This window comes from Colobus angolensis, unplaced genomic scaffold (assembly GCF_000951035.1).
Source record: "Colobus angolensis palliatus isolate OR3802 unplaced genomic scaffold, Cang.pa_1.0 Scaffold7, whole genome shotgun sequence".
NCBI classification, from domain to species: domain Eukaryota; kingdom Metazoa; phylum Chordata; class Mammalia; order Primates; family Cercopithecidae; genus Colobus; species Colobus angolensis.
In genome coordinates, this window is record NW_012120709.1 from 7,269,634 (window position 1) to 7,288,794 (window position 19,161).

The following is a 19,161-nucleotide window of genomic DNA, read 5'->3' on the forward strand; positions in this document are numbered from 1 at the left end:
GGCTATTGCGTCTACATTGAAAATCTGTTGTTTACTGTAGCCACCTTCATCCATGATTGTAGCTAGATCTTCTGTATAACTTGCTGCAGCTTCTACGTCAGCACTTGCTGCTTCATCTTATACTTTTATATTATGCAAATGGCTTCCTTCCTCAAACATCATGAGGTATGCTAGCTTCATAATTTTTTTCTGCAGCTTATTCATCTCTCTCAGCCTTCATAAAATTGAAGACAGTTAGGGCCTTGCTGTGGATAAGGCATTGGCTTAAGAGAATGCTATGAGATTATTGATTGGACTAATTTTAATAATGTTGTGTCTCAGGGAATAGGAAGACTAAGGAGAGGGAGAGAGATGGGGAAATGGCCAGTCAGTGGAGCAGTGGTACACACAACTTTTATTGACTGTTTACCATCTTATGCCATGGTTAATGGCACCCCAAAACAATGGCAATAGTAATACCAAAGATCACTGTTCATATATCACATGATAGATATAATAACAATGAAAAACTCCAAATATTGCGAGAATCACCAAAATGTGATACAGAGACATGATGTGAGCAAATGCTGTTGGAAAAGTGGTGCTGATAGACATGTACAACACAGAGTTGACCCAAACAAACCATCAATTTGTTAAAAAGCAGTACCTCCAAAGCTCAGTCAAGCAAAGAGAAATACATCAAAGTATGCCATATCTAGTATGGCAATGACCCTATTCCTAGGCTGCTTTAAACTATGTTGACTCTTTTGCCTTGTGTTCTTACGAGTTTTAAGATCCACTTATTAAGTTTCCCCTTGTTTCTCAAAATATCTTTTGGGATTTTGACTGGAATTGCAGTAAAGTTTTCAATGGGTGCGGAATAAACCTCTTTTTGAATATTTTACATATCTTTTTTTAAATTTACTTTTGGGTACCTTCTTTTTATTGTTATTTTGAATAGGATTCTTTTTTATGAGTTGAATTTTGTTTTCCTAAATGGTAAAGATTACTGCATAGAGAGGCTGTTAGTTTATTTATATATCAATCTCTTATCTGACCTACTTGCTGAACTCTTTTAGTTTTAATAGTTTTGTGTAGAGACTTCTGGATTTTCTGTGTAGACAAATACCAACATGTTAGTGCTTTCTCTTAATGTATTCCAGTTATATAACCTTGGAGCACTTTATTAAACTCTGTAATTAGGTTTTTTCATCCGTAAATTAAGGATAATAAGTATCCACCTCAAAGGATTGTTTTTAGGATGAAATGAGAGAATTAAGGAAACATAACACCGTACCTGTCACATAGTAAATATCCAACAAATACTGATTTTCAGTATATTGTTGGTATTACTACACTGGCTTAAATTCTCCAACATCAGATTATCTTGATATATATTCAGGATTCTCATGATCTGTGTTCTCATTTGCAGAAGAGATGTAGGTTATTATTTGTCATTCCAGGTTTTTAATTATAAAATATTTATAATAAAATTTTCATCTCAGTGTTCCTCTTCACAGATCCCTGAATTTTCTGTTTTAAGTAAATTCCTTTTTTATATTTTATATCTTTTCCTCCATATGCTAGTTTACTCCCTTCCTCCCCCTACTTTTTGTTTCTTTCTTTAAGTATATCCTCAAGTAACTATTTCAGAATGACTGCATGTGAGAGAATTATTTTTAAATGAATTCATTTCAATATTGTCATCATGGTATAGAGAAATGCTTTGGTTTTAGTGTCTTTCTAAATATTACCTAGTTATGGTGTGAGGCTTTCCACATTGTTACATATTCATTGTAATTGTTTTTAGTGACTGGACTGCACCACATCCGGGTCGAGTTCTCATATTGTGGAATTCATAGATGGCTTTGAAGAATGTGACTTTCTCATCCTTTTTGATCATTTCAAGGGAAATAATTTCAAACTAGTCTCCTTCAGACTGTTCTATACCAAAAACACTTAATGGTTTTACCACCTGTGATCGTTAGAATTAAAAACATTTTTTGCATGCCCAGTGATTTTTCTGAAAGTATTATACTTCAATCTTTTTCTTTTCAAAAAAAGTTCCTATGTTTTTCTCCTCTCTCTTCATTTCTCTTTTTTTCTTCAAATTTTATCTTTTTAGCTAACTGAGGATTTAAAAAGTAATAAGTGTGTAAATATATAAAATATTTGTTTTTAATAGGCATGGGATCATCACGTTACAGGCCTTCTCAGAAGCTAATAGGAAGCTCTGGCTCGAAGCCATGGATGGGAAGGAACCGGTAAGACTATGATACATTCTATAATTTAGGTTTTATTGTCCTAATAATTATAATGTATGGAAATGCTTTTCATAATATACAATGTTTTGCCTTTAGTATAATTGAAAACATTAAAAAAGGAAATCAGGGGAGTAGAGACTTGTACTGCTTTCCCAGTCTCACTCATGGCACATAACTGTACCTTTCGGACTTATTTTATAAGGGGGCTTTTGGGACTAATTTAAAACCCTAAAATTACTTCTTAAAAAATTACTTACACTCATCACCTTGGCTGCACCCATTAGGTTATCTTATTCCGTTAATAATTATCTCATGTCCCGTCTTTGCAAGGCCTGTACTAGGCATGTGATTAGAGTGATGAACAAGGTTCAGGGTAAGAACTGATTCTGTAATCAAAACCATTTTAAAAGAGTATAGCTTAATAAAACTGCCTGTGGCTTGACATTTTCACTTGCATGCATATCCCCATTTTTAATAGTTATTTTGAAATTGGTATGATAGTCTATTTACAAAAAATAGGAAGACTTACATAAAAAGGAGGCTGAATCATTCATTACTGTCTGTTTTCTTAACACTGTTACTAGATCAGTAGAGGGTGAACACAGAGGAAATAAGAGTCCCCATCCTGTCACCTGTTACTAGATGAATAGAGGGTGAGCACACAGAGGAAATAAGAGTCCCCGTCCTGTCACTTGAGAAGCGTTCTTTAGATGGCAAAGAACCTGTACAGCAATAGTGTCATACAAAGTGTGGTCCTCAGACTTTGAGACCCTCCCTCAAACTGTGCTGCCAGTCCACAGTAAGATCAGTACAGAAATGGCAATTCAGTCTTTAGAAAATCATGTAGCCACTGAAGTTATTTTAAGCCTGTTAAATGGAATTTAAAAATTGGAACTCTGCACTGATTTTTTTTTATTATTTTCTATTTCAATTTTATTATATTTTACACAAATGTTAATAGTAGATTTAAAAGAAAATGCACTCTTTACCAGAAATAGTTGAGAAGCCCTGACTTAGAGCAAATTTAGGGAATAGTTTGTTAACCCAACAGTGTACAAGTTAGGATTGTGTACATTTGAGAACATGCTAAGCAGGAAATTGGAAGAAGGAGCAATCAGGCGAAGTCCATTATGAGATACTTCCCGAGAACGGCACTTTATGCATCATACTGGGGCAGAGAATAAGATGCATAAATCAGATGGAGATAGAACCTTGTCCAGGGCAGCACAGTCACGGATGGAAAGGAGAGGGAAGTGAGGGTGGCTGAACCACAGGAAGGAAGTTGCTTGATGGTACACAGATGGTGCTATGGACCCAGCAGTTGTAGGACCTTGAAATCAAGACACTCTTTTTGTGAATTAATGTACAGATATCACCTTGATAATCTTTTGTGCTGGGTCATTAACTGAAAGTAACTGATGGACATCCTTTGTTTTTTAGATTTATACTCTGCCTGCCATTATAAGCAAGAAAGAAGAAAGTAAGTCATGTTAATAGTTATTTAAAATTTTATTATGTAGTCATTTTTAACACAAAAGCATTATGTGATTGTAAGTATTCTGGGAAAATAGTATAACACCATTGATCTTATGGTACAGCAAATTTGAAATTTTTATTTAAAATGTTTCTCAATGTACCACAAACTACTGGTATTATAGTAACAAAAGTTAATTTTTATTTCTTTGGTGTTTATTTACTTATTTACATGCCTTGCTTTATCTCTGATAGAGATTTGAGAAAGTTGGTATTTAGCTCAATTATTTGTATATTATGTAATATATATAATTATATAATGTAATTATATTTTATTATGTATAATTATGTTAATAAATATATGATATATAATTATATATAAATAATCAAGCTAAATTATATAATTATATATAAATACTATATTTATATATCTATATGAATATAAATACATAAGACAGTAGAGAGCTTCTTTGTCTTATTTTCTCTGCTCCAGTTTTCTTACAGGTATAAGACTGAAGACATAAACACTGCTTGCTGGTTTTAGTGGATAGTAACTAAGAATGTAAAATATAAGGACCTTGTCATTACACATGGCATATGTAGGAAAAGATGTTTTTACTATATTATTATTAAATCATTAGTTTGTAGCCATTCTTTATAAACACAGCTTACATGTTTTCCATCATGTTCTGAATCCTCTTTAATTACCTGCCAACTTCTTGCTACCTTTTTTCTGTGGTTAGTTTAGGGTATTTCCATAAGTACTTTACGTAGTCATTTTATTTGATATTCAAAATTAATTTGTGTATTTGTTTCTAGGGTTATTTTGTATAACTTTCACAGCAATTCCAAGTTTCATGTAATGCAATGGATTTTGTCTTATGATTTCTAAATTTATTTTTCAAACAAACTCAATAACCCTGACATTTACTTTTCTTATTTATTTTATTTTTATTTTGTAATAGAGATGAGGTCTCATTTTGTTGTCCAGGCTGGTCTCTAACTCTTGGCCTCAAGTAACCCTCCCACCTTGTTCTCCCAAAGTGCTGGGATTACAGGCGTGAGCCGCTGCTCCTGACCAACCCTGACATTTAGATTGCTGTGGAAATACAAGTTATAACGAAATAAATAAAAACCAGGAAAGCACTCATTTGGAAGTTATAAATATTGAATGTATAAAAAGCCTATTATTTTATCTGAATTAAATGCTTTCTAGTGATTAACTTCCGAAATTATCAAAAGAAAATGCGTGATGTCAAAGATCTTTCAATAATAATTTAAATAACTTACAATTTTAAAATTATTTTTAAATAATACTTTAACAAATTATTTCCAGTTTTTATTCTCACATTTGCTTCCTTACTGGAATCAAGGAAAGTGATTAGTATAAAATCCTTTATTGCCAACTTTTATCTAATCACAGATACATTAACCAAATGGTGAGAGTTGTGTATGTAGTAAATGTTCATACTTAATGATTCCCTAAAAAGTAATCTGTTGTATAAATTGCATTTGAGAAGAATGTGAAATGTGTTTTCTAACATTAGTTTGATTGTTGATATCCACTATAAGGTTAGTCTTTTCCCATTCAAATTACCCAAGGACAAATCCTTAATGGAAAACAATTACACCTATATACAGTATTGAGTAGGGCTTCTGAATGGTGGCATAGTCAAGTTGATCAGAATATACTGATGCTTAATTAAATGCACCACCAAAACTAATGTACTTGTGACGGAGAGGGAGTCTGCGTCTTCATGCAGTACAGAATCATTCTTCTGGAAACAGGTATCCTACAGTATCAGCCACCGGAAACATCACTGTGCCTTCAATTATAATTATAAAATGGTGCATGTTTCAGAAAAGTAGCAGTCCTAGAGTGCATGTGTTTATATCATTTCTCACACTCTGGCTTTTTGTATGGTGTATTAGTTTCCTACACAGTACTCTGAGCTCCTTGTGACAGAACCCATCTCTTCTCCATAGTCATCAATACAGGCCTTTCCTGAGACATGTGCTGAGCACAGATTTGCTCTTATTCTTCTTATTAGTACCAGTAGGCTTTTATTACCCATGGGAAGATTTTTGGTCATAGAAGAAATATTACAAGCTTCTACTTTAGTGCTTAAATTTATGAATCTTAAGCTTTAAGTTTTATTTTTAATATTTGATTTATTTTAAGCCATATGTTTACTTGAAGCCTGTTTTTAATCAATATACGGATCTTATTTGTAATTGCACTAACTTTTAAAATTAAATCATTTTTCACTTTATTTTGTTTTCACAATTCTAACAGAATTCTCCCATTTGTACATTTAATCAGTCAAATTTCTTTAGACATATCAACTGATGACAAAATCGTAAATTTTATTCTCTCAAAGTCACCCTAACTAGACAGATTTGTGATCCTGACAAATATAATCTTTTAAACACCTATCAACTTTTTAAATCTAAATCACTTTATAAATGCGGGGATTAAGTACTATGTTAAAATTAAGTGTTGTAAACATGCTAAATAAATACATACAAAAATGCATAGTGATTTCCAAAGGTCTTCCTACTTTTGCATAAACTACACTTATTGAAAATTACACTTATTTTTAGCTGTCACACACATGGGGATTCAAATTTCCTCACCCAAACAGAATCACTACCCTATTGAAAAGTCAAGACTGTGGCAGGTGCTACCAATAAAAGAAACCCTGGCTCAAAGGCACAGGATTGGACTCACTTTCCAGAACTTAGCTGCTACAGCTCTGGGGTGGACATTGTGGTATTACTAATTCACCTGGGTGAGGCTTTTTTTTTTTTTTTTTTGAGCTAGAGTCTCACTCTGTTGCCCAGGCTTGAGTGTAGCGGCAAGATCTCAGCTCACTGCAACCTCCGCCTCCTGGGTTCAAGCGATTCTCCTACCTCAGCCTCCCAAGTAGCTGGGATTATAGGCACATGCCACCTTGCCCAGCACCCAGCCAGTTTTTTGTGTTTTTAGTAGAGATGGGGCCTCACCATGTTGGCCAGTTTGATCTCGAACTCCTGTCCCCGGTAAATTTGTGTTTCAGTGATTGTGAAATTCTCATACCTGTTAGGTCTCGAGTAAGTCATGTGAGCTCATTGTGTTAAGTGTTTAAATCAGTTCATATCTTTCTTTTTGTCAGCCCCTCTAACCATTTTTTTGTACATCTTCCTGTTCTTGAGATCTTGTATTTCTTTTTATTTGACTCCTCTAAAAGTAGCATTGCTCAATTTTAGGATGTAAATTCTCCTGTAATCGGTATTGGAAACCAGTACCAGTCCTAATTCACCGGCCACTTTGAAGAGTGCTCGTTTATATCCTCCATAATTCAGATGGTTTCCACTTACTCTAAAATACTCTTGTTCTCCTTTGGAAACTCAGTTTTTGCATAATATGTGCTTGTGTTTTTGAACTACTGAAGACAATGAAGTTTAGGATGGTAAAATATAACTTAGGTAAAAGTTTGTTTTGAATGCCAGCCATTTAGAAGCAATCATAACATCTGTGCCTTCGCTGAAAATCCTACAAGCAACAGTGTAAGAAATACCTAATGTTCTAAAATAGGGCCATAATATGAATTTACAGAGAACAAATGCCATGGAATGAAGAATAAAATTATGCTGTGAATGTAGTTTCATGCTACTCTTTATAAGACTAACATGCAAAAGTCTTCCTACCTTGTATTAATAGTTACTCTTAATTTACCATTTTCAAAGTAGGGATGCCGTAAATGAGACTTGTGTAATTCAACAGAAAGGAAAGCTTGAATCACCTTTATGAAAAAACATCAAATAAAGAACCAAAATATTGGTCAATTACAGGGTATTGAATTTACAAATACTTTTCTGGTTTTAAAATACGCTGCTATATCGTGAAACTGTAAGACTTTGGGAATGAATTTATTTTTGTAGTAGTAATATGTTTCATCAATATTAAACAAGTGCCTTTCAATTAAGATTAGCATTAAACGAGTCCTCAATCACATGCCATTCAATTAAGATTAGCACTAAACTAGTCCTCAAGCCATGCCATGGGGGACATTTTGTAAAAAGTAGCTCATCCGTATGTTTTCCATAGTTCTGCCATTTGAATACATCTTTCAAAGGAACAAATTACATTTTATGACATACCTTTCCTGCCCCAAGACCTCCATCTTGGGACCAGTCATTTACAGAGGCAAAAGCAGTTAACATTTCTTCTAGGCTTTTTTCTCTGACATTCTCTATTGGTGCCCTGAGCCTTGTCCCCATTCAAATATGAGTTTTGTGTGATGGCTTCTGAGCTGGTCCTTCAACCCTGGGTCTGGAGAAAGTGAGCATTGTGAAATAAAAGGCACTTAGGTCTCATTCCCTCATACAGTCAGTTCAACAATATTCCATTGTGCACCTACTCTACTCCAGGTGCTGTGAATAAGAAAAAGGAAGTTCTTTTCCATTGATGTTTCCACTAATAAAAGTCAGTATTTACATGTGTAATGACAAAGTCACCTAACATTCAGTCCTTATATACAAAATTGCAGGGATTGGAACAGAAGATAATCTTGAAATTTCCCAACAGCTCTAAACTTCTGCTTGTATGTTTCAGCTCTAAACTCCTGCTTGTATGTTTCAGTGACTTTCCTCAAGTGTACCTGTGTATCTGTTCTCCACAGCAATAAGCTTTTTTTGCTCCTTATCATTCTATGCAATTACCATCTGTTATAAATGTTCTTGGGCTTCATTTTGTGGTTTAGAGAGTTCTGGAAGTTCTCAGATGTGGCTAGGTTATCATCCTCCTTCTTTACCATATAATCCCCCAATCTTTGATCATTGACAGTTTTCTTTTTATCACAGAGACCCAGGAAGATTGTCGTAGCTCAAGTGCTCTTCATGGGCAGAGCAGAATGAAAGAACAATTTGGGCCAGGGCTGTGGAGAGTTAAACTGCCCATCCTTAAGGAGAAAAGAAAAGGTCCAGCAGGTGTCATGAACATTGATAAATGCACTCATTTATTTTTTATTTATTTCAGTTAACACATAGCATGATATTATTTATCTGTGATAAGGGACCTTTTAATCTGAAACAGGAGATCAGCAAAGTGAACTGAAAAGTAAAGACAAGTGTTGCTTTGTTTTGTCAACCCTGAGAATGTACTGTAAGGTCAAATAGATTACATCTGTAAGGACATACTAGGTTTTGAATTGCTAGTAAATTGAAGGTACAAGGACTTTTGCTTTGTTAGCTCTGTGGAAGACTATTCTTTTTCCTTTCCTCATGGCTGTTTGAATTCTGTTGAGATTAATAGCTTTTGTGCTGCTAAACTGCCTTATCGAAACCTTTTGTAGGTTTCAATAAAAGCTTTATCCCTGAACAGTTTACATAGGGGAAAAAAATAAGGTTTAGACTGAACTTTTGATTGAATATATTAAGTTGACTAAGTTAGTCGGTCTTCTGCTTCTACCCTCGCCCATGAAGGCCAAGTATCATTAATGTTATAGAATTCTAATTCTCATGTTATAGAATTTGATAGTAGTTGTATTCTGGGTATCCCTCTGATTCTCTCTAAAATGGAGGAGATACAGGGCTGGGTTAGGGCTTGGAACTGGGAAAGTGTTCACAAATATAGCTCATGTAAGCTGATAAACTCTAACCCTTATAGAACCCATCGGAGAAGGTACTTGAGCAATCCTGGTACAAACCAGTAACTAGCAAGCCATCAGTCAGTAAGCATGTATTGGCTTCCTGCTCTGGGCCAAGCATTGAACCCAAACCAGCAATCCATATTTCTCCTGTGTAGGATACTTATCCTCCTCTCTGTGCTGTTGCCACAGGAGTACCTTGTCCTCCACCAAAGGAGAATTATCATTAATTATCAGCCTTTTCAATGGTGCCATTTGATTTAGTAATAACCCTTTCCATCAACATTTGAACACTGAAGAGTTCTCAGGTGTTTGTGATTTTTTGTTTTTTGGTTTGTTTTTTGGAGGTTAAGAGGACCCGTTTTAGTTGAAATCACATGAGCACTGATGCATTAAGTATAGTAACCCCTTCGTGGCTTTGGAAAATTGCTCATTTTCCATTACAGAATGTGTTTGCCCCTGACTTCCCTCAGAAATGACAATCCTTGTGATTACCTCATCCATAGTCATTGGAAGACAAACTATTTGAGCCATCTTGTCCTCTTCTCAGACCTCAGCAGAAATCGCTGGGTACTAAAGTGAAGGCACTGTCTATAGTTGATGGTTGTTTGCAAAGCAACCATCCACAGGCCCTGCCACTGCTGCACTTTGCTGCCTTTGTTATGTGAATTGACAAGTCAGTAGTCAAAAGGGATACATTCTAGTTAAGGGAGGAAAAAAGTTCATTATGTGGGGTTGCCTTTATTTCAGTGAGTTTTGCCACAGTGAATTAAGTTATATACAATTAAATCAGAACTGGCCAGGTTATGCTTGGTAATGGATGATCCTCAAGTCTCCGAGGCTGATGACTATAAAGGTTCATTTCTTCTTTGTAGTACATGTCCATATAGGTCAGCGGTGGCTCTCAACATTGTTTTCACCCTGGAACTTGAGTTGGTAGAGAAGCCTCCCTTTGTATCATTGCTGATCCTGTGACAAGGGAAAAAGAAAATTGCAAGCCACATACTGGCTCTTAGTGGCTACTGGGTAAAGACACGTGTCACTTATGTTCATATTTCATTGTTAGTGGGTATCACATGACCAAGCCTGGCTTCAAGGATGCTGAGAAATATAATCTTCTTGTAGGGAGGGACAACAGATATGGGTAAACAGTAATTTCAGTCTGCTATAGTCTGTTTAGCTCTAGTGAGAGGATATGTTTTTTCATTGTATTTACTGAAGTATAATGATCACATGGGGACATTTCTTAATATCCAACTTATTAAATAAGTGACAAAGTGATATATGCCTTTTTGAAAATCAACACTTGTGGCTGACTGTCCCTCAAGCCCCAGTGATTTTAGCCATGTGGGAAGAATGCCTTATTCACGAAGTTTACATATGTAGAGATTTGCATTCTTCTCTAGTCAATAATAATGATAATGATAAGAGCCAATACTTTAAAGCACTTACTATATTCTAAGCATACACTATTCTAGGAGCTTTGCAAATGTTAACTTACTTCATCTTTAAATAGTGCTATGAAGAAGAAACTATTACCTTTATTTTGTAGGAGAGGAAACTGAGGCACAGAGAGATCAAAACCATGCCTAGTAACAGAGCTAACAAGTGAAAGAGTAACTACTGCCCCTCTCATCTAGTTAAAACTAATGACTGACTTCTTTTATAATTTCTTATGTTATATAGCAGTGACGTGTAGACAGGAGCAGGTAGGAAAAAAAACCTAGCATTGAATTCCTCTTGTTCCATTGTTAGGCACTCTTCAGTGTTTCATTCCATTTGTCTTCATCTTACTACAACTGTTTAACTTAGGTATTGTTACTTTGCTCATTTTATAAATGAAGGAACTTGAGTTTATAAAATAATAGGTACATTTCCCCCACCTCAGACATACAGCAGTGATACTAGAGCTGAGAACTGGCCTTAGGTTTTCCTGGCTTTAAACAAAGCTAGACACTATCTCTGCACCATGAAACTACTCTTTCAGTCAAAGCAAAGGATGGGCAAAGGAAACAAAAATTCATGGTTATTTTTGCCAACACAGTATATTCTTCCACATCTCTGAATTGATTGATAATGTTGTATTTACTCACATGACGGGAGCTAAGTACAGGATCCATGGAATATGTCAGAACAGAAGCATCCGTAGAATAACCCTGCAGTTAGACTGACTCTCGGTAAGATTTTATTCTACATGATGAGCTTTTGATATCAGTTTATTAGAAAAGACTGGAATATTGCTGCCAAATATCCCAGTATACTTTGGGGTACAGCCTGGTTATTACTTATTTTTCTCAAAATGAATACTTAAGAGAGAAATTCTGTTTGATATGTCACAACTATCTTCATTATATTTTTGTTGAAAGGAAGTTCTGTTGAAATTTTTAAAAAATGATTGTCTTTTTCTCTTAATACATCTTTTTATTGAAAAGCGGAAGAATGTGACCTCTAGTACCAAGCATTTTAAATGTCAGGAATTTGCAGTTTTAATTGATATAAAAATGCTAGTGTCTTGTTTTTATCTAGGGTTACATTTTTTGTCTCAGTTTTTGTTGTCCTTAAAACTGAAAATTAAATGATTCCTCACTTTTCCATCTTACCTGTTTCCTATATTAAAGAAGTATTTTAAAATATCTGAATGCTTAGTGTTACGCTGGGCATTTTGGGGTTATTGGAAGCAAGCAGTCTCTCCTTGGTGTCCAAGAAAAGCTTCACTGTCATGTGGGTAGGTCATCAGCTGTACTCTAATAAGATGCCATGGCCATTCATTTTTGTATGTTGAGTTCACTGAAAGTATTCACTGAGTTCTGTTCTCTTGACCTAGGACAGTGGGGACAAAGAAATAAATGAACTACTTCCCATTGATGGCAATACATATTTCAGTTTTGACATTTTTATTTCTAGAGTTTTGAAGTTGTTTTTTAGAGTGCTAAACACACACACACACACACACGCACGCACACACATATATACATTTAAATATCAAATAATCCCAAAATGCCTAGTGAATCAAAAATGACAGTTTCTAACTTCTGCCCTCTTTCTCCTTACCAATAGTTTGCATATATATTTGTGGAGTTTTTTCTTAGGAAAATAGAAACAGTCATATATACCCTCAGATTTTTAGATTTTGAGAAAATAGGCCTTATTGTCCTGTCGATTACTTTTTTCACCTAACAACACATAATAAATACCCCTTCGTGGTGGTACCTCTTGTTCCATTGTTAGGCACAGATTATTCAGGCCTTTCTGTCAATCAGTTCAGCTCCATTGGCTTGCTGTGCCTAGAATTTTTTTCAGTTTTTAGTTTGTTGCTGTTACCCTTTCTTGATTTTTATCGTTATTTTTTTGATATATATTTTTTGTCTGGGGGTCTATTTTGAGTTACAAGAATGTTTAATCTACTGTCTTTAAATGGAAGTTAGTTTTAAATTTTTATTGGCTTGAATTCTCATTTATTATTTGAGAATATTTTAAAAATCATGTCTCTACCACATGTGATGAAAATTTGTATCATAGTTCAAAAGTTTTTCAGTTTCCTCTCTGGGTATTAGTTGGTATTTTTAAAATAAATGCTTTCTCTTTAAACAAGTAATCTCATTTGATCTGGCCCCAAAACCCCTTAAAAAATTAGAATTGATCCAAAGAAAATCTAGCCAAAAAAACAAAAATTGCAATTTCAGAATCCTAGGACCTTTTGGGGATGTTTAGTGACTGACAATGCATCTTTTGAATTATTTTAAATATGGCAGCAAAATGAAAAACAGAGCATGGAGCTTAGAATCAGACCCGAGTTAGAATCCTGACTCTAGAGCTTAAAACTGAGAACAGTGGAGGTTTTCAGCAACCCAGGGAATCATCTTGAGACTGCAGAGCCTTTTCTCTACCTGAAAATATTTTGAGAATCATGGGAAAGGATATGTGAAAGGCTTTATATTACAAGTTTCAATACATAATAAGGGTTTATTCTTATTGCATTTGCTCCTATGATTTGAAAAAAAAAATAACACGTAGTAAAGGAGTAATGCTATTTTTAGGAAAAGTGGATAAGATCATTGTAACACACTTTATGTGAAGGATCTTGGCAGGTGGATACAATAACTGTGAGGGTGAAGTTCCCTCCTCTACTTCTACCCCAAAATAAAAAGTCAGCCTCTAACTAAAATATTTGAAAAACTCAGTAAAAACCTCTCTGCTGTTGAGTCATAAAGGGCCAATGAACAGAGCCAAGTGAAGTGGGGCTGTGAGTTCAGCATAAACACCTAATGCGATTTCTCTCTTATTTTCAGTGTATTTGAATGAAGCAGGGTTCAACTTTGTGAGAAAATGCATTCAAGCTGTGGAAACAAGAGGTCAGTGTTGCCTGATCGGTATAGCATTCCTGTCACGTGTCTCATTCTTACATAGAAAACTCTCAGAGTAGATGAATCAATGAAGATGTATTTGGTCATCAACATGGATTAATTTTAAGAGTGATATAAATGTATGTATCAGTATACAAATAGTTATACCTTGAGCTTTAGTTTACCAAAAATCATGCTTTAGGCATACTTCTTTTTTCGATTTTTTTCTAATATAGCCTCACTGTACTTCTTATTGATAAACTGTGCCTTATTTATTACTTCAAGCACCCCTTTGATTTTTTTGATTTTTTTTTTTTTTTTGAGACGGAGTCTCGCTCTGTCGCCTAGGCTGGAGTGCAGTGGCCGATCTCAGCTCACTGCAAGCTCCGCCTCCCGGGTTTATGCCATTCTCCTGCCTCAGTCTCCTGAGTAGCTGGGACTACAGGCGCCCGCCACCTCGCCTGGCTAGTTTTTTGTATTTTTTAGTAGAGACGGGGTTTCACCGTGTTAGCCAGGATGGTCTTGATCTCCTGACCTCGTGATCCGCCCGTCTTGGCCTCCCAAAGTGCTGGGATTACAGGCTTGAGCCACTGCGCCCGGCCTGTTTGATTTTTTTTTTTTTTTTTGCCAATCATTGAGGAGGTAAGATTCCTAAGGAGCTTGTCTTCGCTCCCTTCCTTCCTTATATACTTCTTTTGCTGATTTGTCACTGCCAGAGCTTTGGCACCTTTCTTCACTCTAATCATGACCTCTGTCTTGAAGTCCACTCCAGTTAAATGTTGGACTCACTTCCAGGAAAATTTGGCTAAAGCAACATTCATATTGGGCTTTGGAGTTCCATAAACTTATATTTAAATTTTAAGTGCTGCTACTTTAACGTTTTGAGAAGTAGTTTCCTTGAATTCTCTGAATCTGTTTCCTCATCTCTAAACTGAAGATATAAATGCCATAGGACTTTTCAACATGCAGGAGGACTCCATGACTCTAAAGAAATAGAACATGAGTAATACTGATCATCCCTTCCCATCTCCATTGCTTTTTTATATTCAAATAATGGTGAATAGGCAGCTACACTTTGCTGCTTTGAAGATCTTCAAAGACTTTCAAATCACTGTTCAGTGTCTGCTCTGAGAAATGTAAGTCTGATGGGTGTTTCCAGGATAGCTTTGCTAAAGTTATACTGTGAAATTGGATAAGTAGCTTTCAAATTTTGTTAGGCATATGTCTGAGTTTTTAACATTCTGTACTTGCCAAGCTGTATCGCAAGCCATTTTCTTGTGATTTTCCTTCCTATTAGGTATCACCATTTTAGGACTCTACCGAATAGGAGGAGTGAACTCCAAAGTTCAAAAACTCATGAATACCATATTTTGTAAGTTTTGGATGAAGCAACTTACATAAGTTTTGTGTTCTTATAGGTAATCTAAAGTATAGGCTTCTTTGACTAGTGCGACTTTGAATATTTTCAAATAATATTTAAAGTTCATATTTACATTCAGTTTTTAATGTTTATTTATAATAGATGAACAATGAGAATTTGAGGGGGCATTTTTATAATACTGTATTTTTTTCTCCCAAGTGTCCTTTGGTAAGCTAGAGATACAATAAGATGCATGGATGCTAGCTAGAGTCATTTGGAATCCTAGTTCAGCAACTTACAGGTTTTGTGACCTCGAGTCATTTGCTTAATGTCTTTGTGTCTCAGCCTCCTCGTTTATAAAAATAGGGATAATAATGGTACCTGCCTCTTAAGAGTTGTGAGGATTGGATATGTTAATCTCTGTAAAGCACTTAGAAGCATGCTGGACACATGGTAACTGCTCTGTCATGTTAGCAATTAGCAATAATTTCATTTGGGAGACTTATTTCATAGGATATATCTTGGAGTTTTAGTGCTAGCTTTTTATCAATTCACACAAACAACAGTCCTAACGTTAACTCTTTGCATTCTAAGAAATGAAGACCTCTCTCTTTTGACCTACTTATGTTTGTGCCCGCTTTTCATAATTGCATAAGGAATATTTTGAACTACACAATTTAAACACCTTGTTTTATTATTTCCAGCTCCTAAATCCCCTCCTGATATTGATATTGATATTGAACTGTGGGACAATAAGACAATAACGAGTGGGCTGAAAAACTACCTCAGGTGAGGAGGGTTTAACTCCTAGTACTCTGGATGCAGTCTCTGACTCACCCCTTGGGTAGTAGTAACCATGTGACTTCATGGAGCCTGCGTCCAGAAGCTTCACTCGGTAGCTCAGTTCCCTCACAAAAGGTGAAATAGCATGACATGGTAAGATTTACATTTAGTGTTCTGGAACTTGTACTTGATTTTTCCAATAATAATTTAAAAGACTATATAATATTGAGTACTGAATTAGTATTTGTTGTTTCAGATGAAGTTTGTGTATGGGATTTCTATGTACTTTTTAAAATAACAAATTGGAATGGAAAGTTGTGTTGTTTTGTTTTTTAACTATTGTTCCCATATTTGTTCCTCTGGTAAGGTAATTCTGACACTGAAAAAATGGTCTCCCAGTCTCCCCTCTTAAAACAGTCATGGAAAGAAGTACATTGGTGTCTTCAAGGTCTGCATTTTAGGTCTCTCTGTGGCCCCACTACTGGAACTTTATCAAACTGCCAAATCACCCAATTCTTTTATTTACTTATTTATATATTATTTTATTTTTAATTGATGAATGACAGTCACCTAATTCTTAAAGAAACACTTAAAGTTTAGGGGAGAGTAAAAGATACTACCATTCTAACATGTGCTTTACTTCTCTGTTGTAGGTGCCTTGCAGAACCACTGATGACTTACAAGTTGCACAAAGATTTTATCATTGCTGTTAGTAAGTATACTTGAATCACATACACTTTATAATTGATGTAGTTTTATGCTGCCATACTTAGGCATATATTACTAGTATCAGCTAGTGAAGATTTTTTTCAAGTATTGCTTAAAAAGTTGTTAATCTGGGCTGGGCACGGTGGCTCACACCTGTAATTCCAGCACTTTGGGAGGCCGAGGTGGGCAGATCACCTGAGGTCGGGAGTTCGAGACCAACCTGACCAACATGGAGAAACCCTGTCTCTACTAAAAATACAAAATTAGCTGGGCGTGGTGGTGCATGCCTGTAATCCCAGCTACTCGGGAGGCTGAGGCAGGAGGATCGCTTGAACCCAGGAGGCGGAGGTTGCGGTGAGCTGAGATTGTGCCATTGCACTCCAGCCCGGGCAACAAGAGTGAAACTCCATCTCAGATTAAAAAAAAAGAAAAAAAAAAGTTGTTAATCTGATATTTAGTAATTTATAATGTGGTTTAGAAGCCAATAAGAAATTGCAGAATTAACTGAAATATGTTGACACTTAGCAAGACCTCATTGGGTAACAGTCTGGTGATTAGAAAGAACCATGAGGAATTATTATTCTAATTTCATCTTATTTGAATGACAAGTATCAGTTTCTTATAAGATCAACTAAGCAGGACTCTGAATATGTACAGACAATTATATCCCTGCACATGCTCATGTGCTATATTCCTCAGTCTGGAGATGAGTCAAATATTTTTGGCAGACAGCAGGCACTTCCATCAATCCCCTCTCCCTCATATTTTATTTGCAATGATCACATTTATGTCATTTGTTTAGATCTGTGATTGCCATCATGTGATATGAATAGATATTAATTTAAAATATTAGCAGGAAGAGTTGACATATGCTATATGAGAAGTTAGTAACATGTATTTGTAAACCATTGAGACTGAAGTGCCAGGTACCATCTGAGCCCATCACAACAACTTGTAATAATTAAGAGCTGGCATTTCATTGTTAAGATGTATGAGGTGTGACTACAACCAGATTATTTTTCACAATCGAAGAAAGAAATTAGTTGGGTTAGTTTATTTGCACACATTGTAATGTCACAGGAAATGTGTGCTGATAAAAGTGTCAGATAAAATTGAATGACCTCGGTTTTCAATCCAGTTTTTATGACTAACCACATGATCTCCTATAAATCTACACTATTTAGTTTTCTCTTGAAGCTCTCCACTCTACCTCCTCTTCATAGAAATCTTTGTAGGACATACAGGACCAGAGAAAATATATAATCTGACCTCTCATTCTATGAACTAGGAAATCAGGACCCAAAGTGGGCAAATAATATGTACAATGACACTAATAAATTCATGGCAAAATCAGGGCTGCAAGCCAGATTTTTGTTTTGTTTCTACTCTTAACCCAGAACCCTTTCTTACAGAAATTTTGCTTTATAACAAAGGAAATTTGAGCTACTTGGCTAAAATGGCTCAATGAGCTTACTGTTTCAGTACAAACTTTTGGTCACAAATTTTTTCTCCATTTGCTTCTGTAGCAAATGGTAATTATATTATAATAATAATATTCATGACCATGATATTTAAAATATATCCTTATATATATGAACTCATCTTTTGTCTGGACCTAAAATAGCCATATTTACTAGATGCTAAGTTAAGAAAATTAGGTTATTTGGTTTCAAGCAGCAGAAGTCCAGCTCAGTATAAAGGGGAAGTTATTCAGATCCTGAGAGATATTTCAGTGTATTCCTTGGCAGAACAGAGGTCAGGGTTTCCATGAGCCTGCAACCAGGGACTGCCAACTTGGGATTTGACATTTCTCTACTCACTCTTTCCTGAGGATCTCTCATCTTTGTTCTCTACTGTATTTCTATCATTCTCACTTTGCTTCCCAGTCAGATTTTCTTGGAGTACATTTGGTCACTTCAGCCCTGATTTTACATTGTCTGCCTTTTCACACAGCCAGCAGTACGATCAGATTTTTGATGTCTCCATTCCAGTTGCTAGGTTAGACCTCATGTTTAGCCTGAGCCAGGCTCTCTCTTCACCCCATGTCTAAATAGCTGCTCCCAGATGAAATGGTAATCCCATAATGTGAATCCTGTGAGTCAAGGTACTTTCTGGAGAAAGAATTTGGTACAGTGGGGAATCATCCTAGAATTTATTTGCCGCAGTAAGAGAATGTTAAATGAAGCTTTCTTGTTCTGAAATGTTAGACATTTCTCTAGCAGACATGCCAACATCTTAGCTTTCACTTGGCAGACTACGCTTGCCATAGATGATTCTTGTATTTTACATTTACCATTGTCATTATGGGCTGAAAATCTATGGGGCTTATGTTTATGTAATAATGCTAACATTTCAGAACAGTTCTTCTGTATTGTCTTTATATTTGTAAAATGAGAGGAATGTGGGGCCTCATCTGGTCACACTGGGTTGAATCTCTAGGAGCTTTCTATGGGTGTATTACCACACTACTGTGAAGAAACATCCAAGACTCAGTAATTGGTAAGAAAAAGAGGTTTAATTGACTCACAGTTCCACATGGCTGGGAGCAACTCAGGAAACTTACAAACATGGCAGAAGATGCCTCCTCACATGGTGACAGGAGGGAGAAGTGCTGAGGAAAG

The 19,161-nt window shown here is 35.7% G+C and overlaps 1 protein-coding gene across 1 annotated transcript in view; it reads left to right on the forward strand.

The window, feature by feature from the left end:
• ARHGAP42 (Rho GTPase activating protein 42) overlaps positions 1 to 19,161 on the forward strand; it is a 312,517-nt gene that overhangs the window by 263,273 nt on the left and 30,083 nt on the right. Inside the window, exons 11-16 of the mRNA XM_011926606.1 lie at positions 2,165 to 2,243; positions 3,684 to 3,723; positions 13,636 to 13,698; positions 14,987 to 15,061; positions 15,754 to 15,838; positions 16,486 to 16,544. Coding sequence (XP_011781996.1) covers positions 2,165 to 2,243; positions 3,684 to 3,723; positions 13,636 to 13,698; positions 14,987 to 15,061; positions 15,754 to 15,838; positions 16,486 to 16,544 — 401 coding nt within the window. The remainder of the gene's footprint in view (positions 1 to 2,164; positions 2,244 to 3,683; positions 3,724 to 13,635; positions 13,699 to 14,986; positions 15,062 to 15,753; positions 15,839 to 16,485; positions 16,545 to 19,161) is intronic.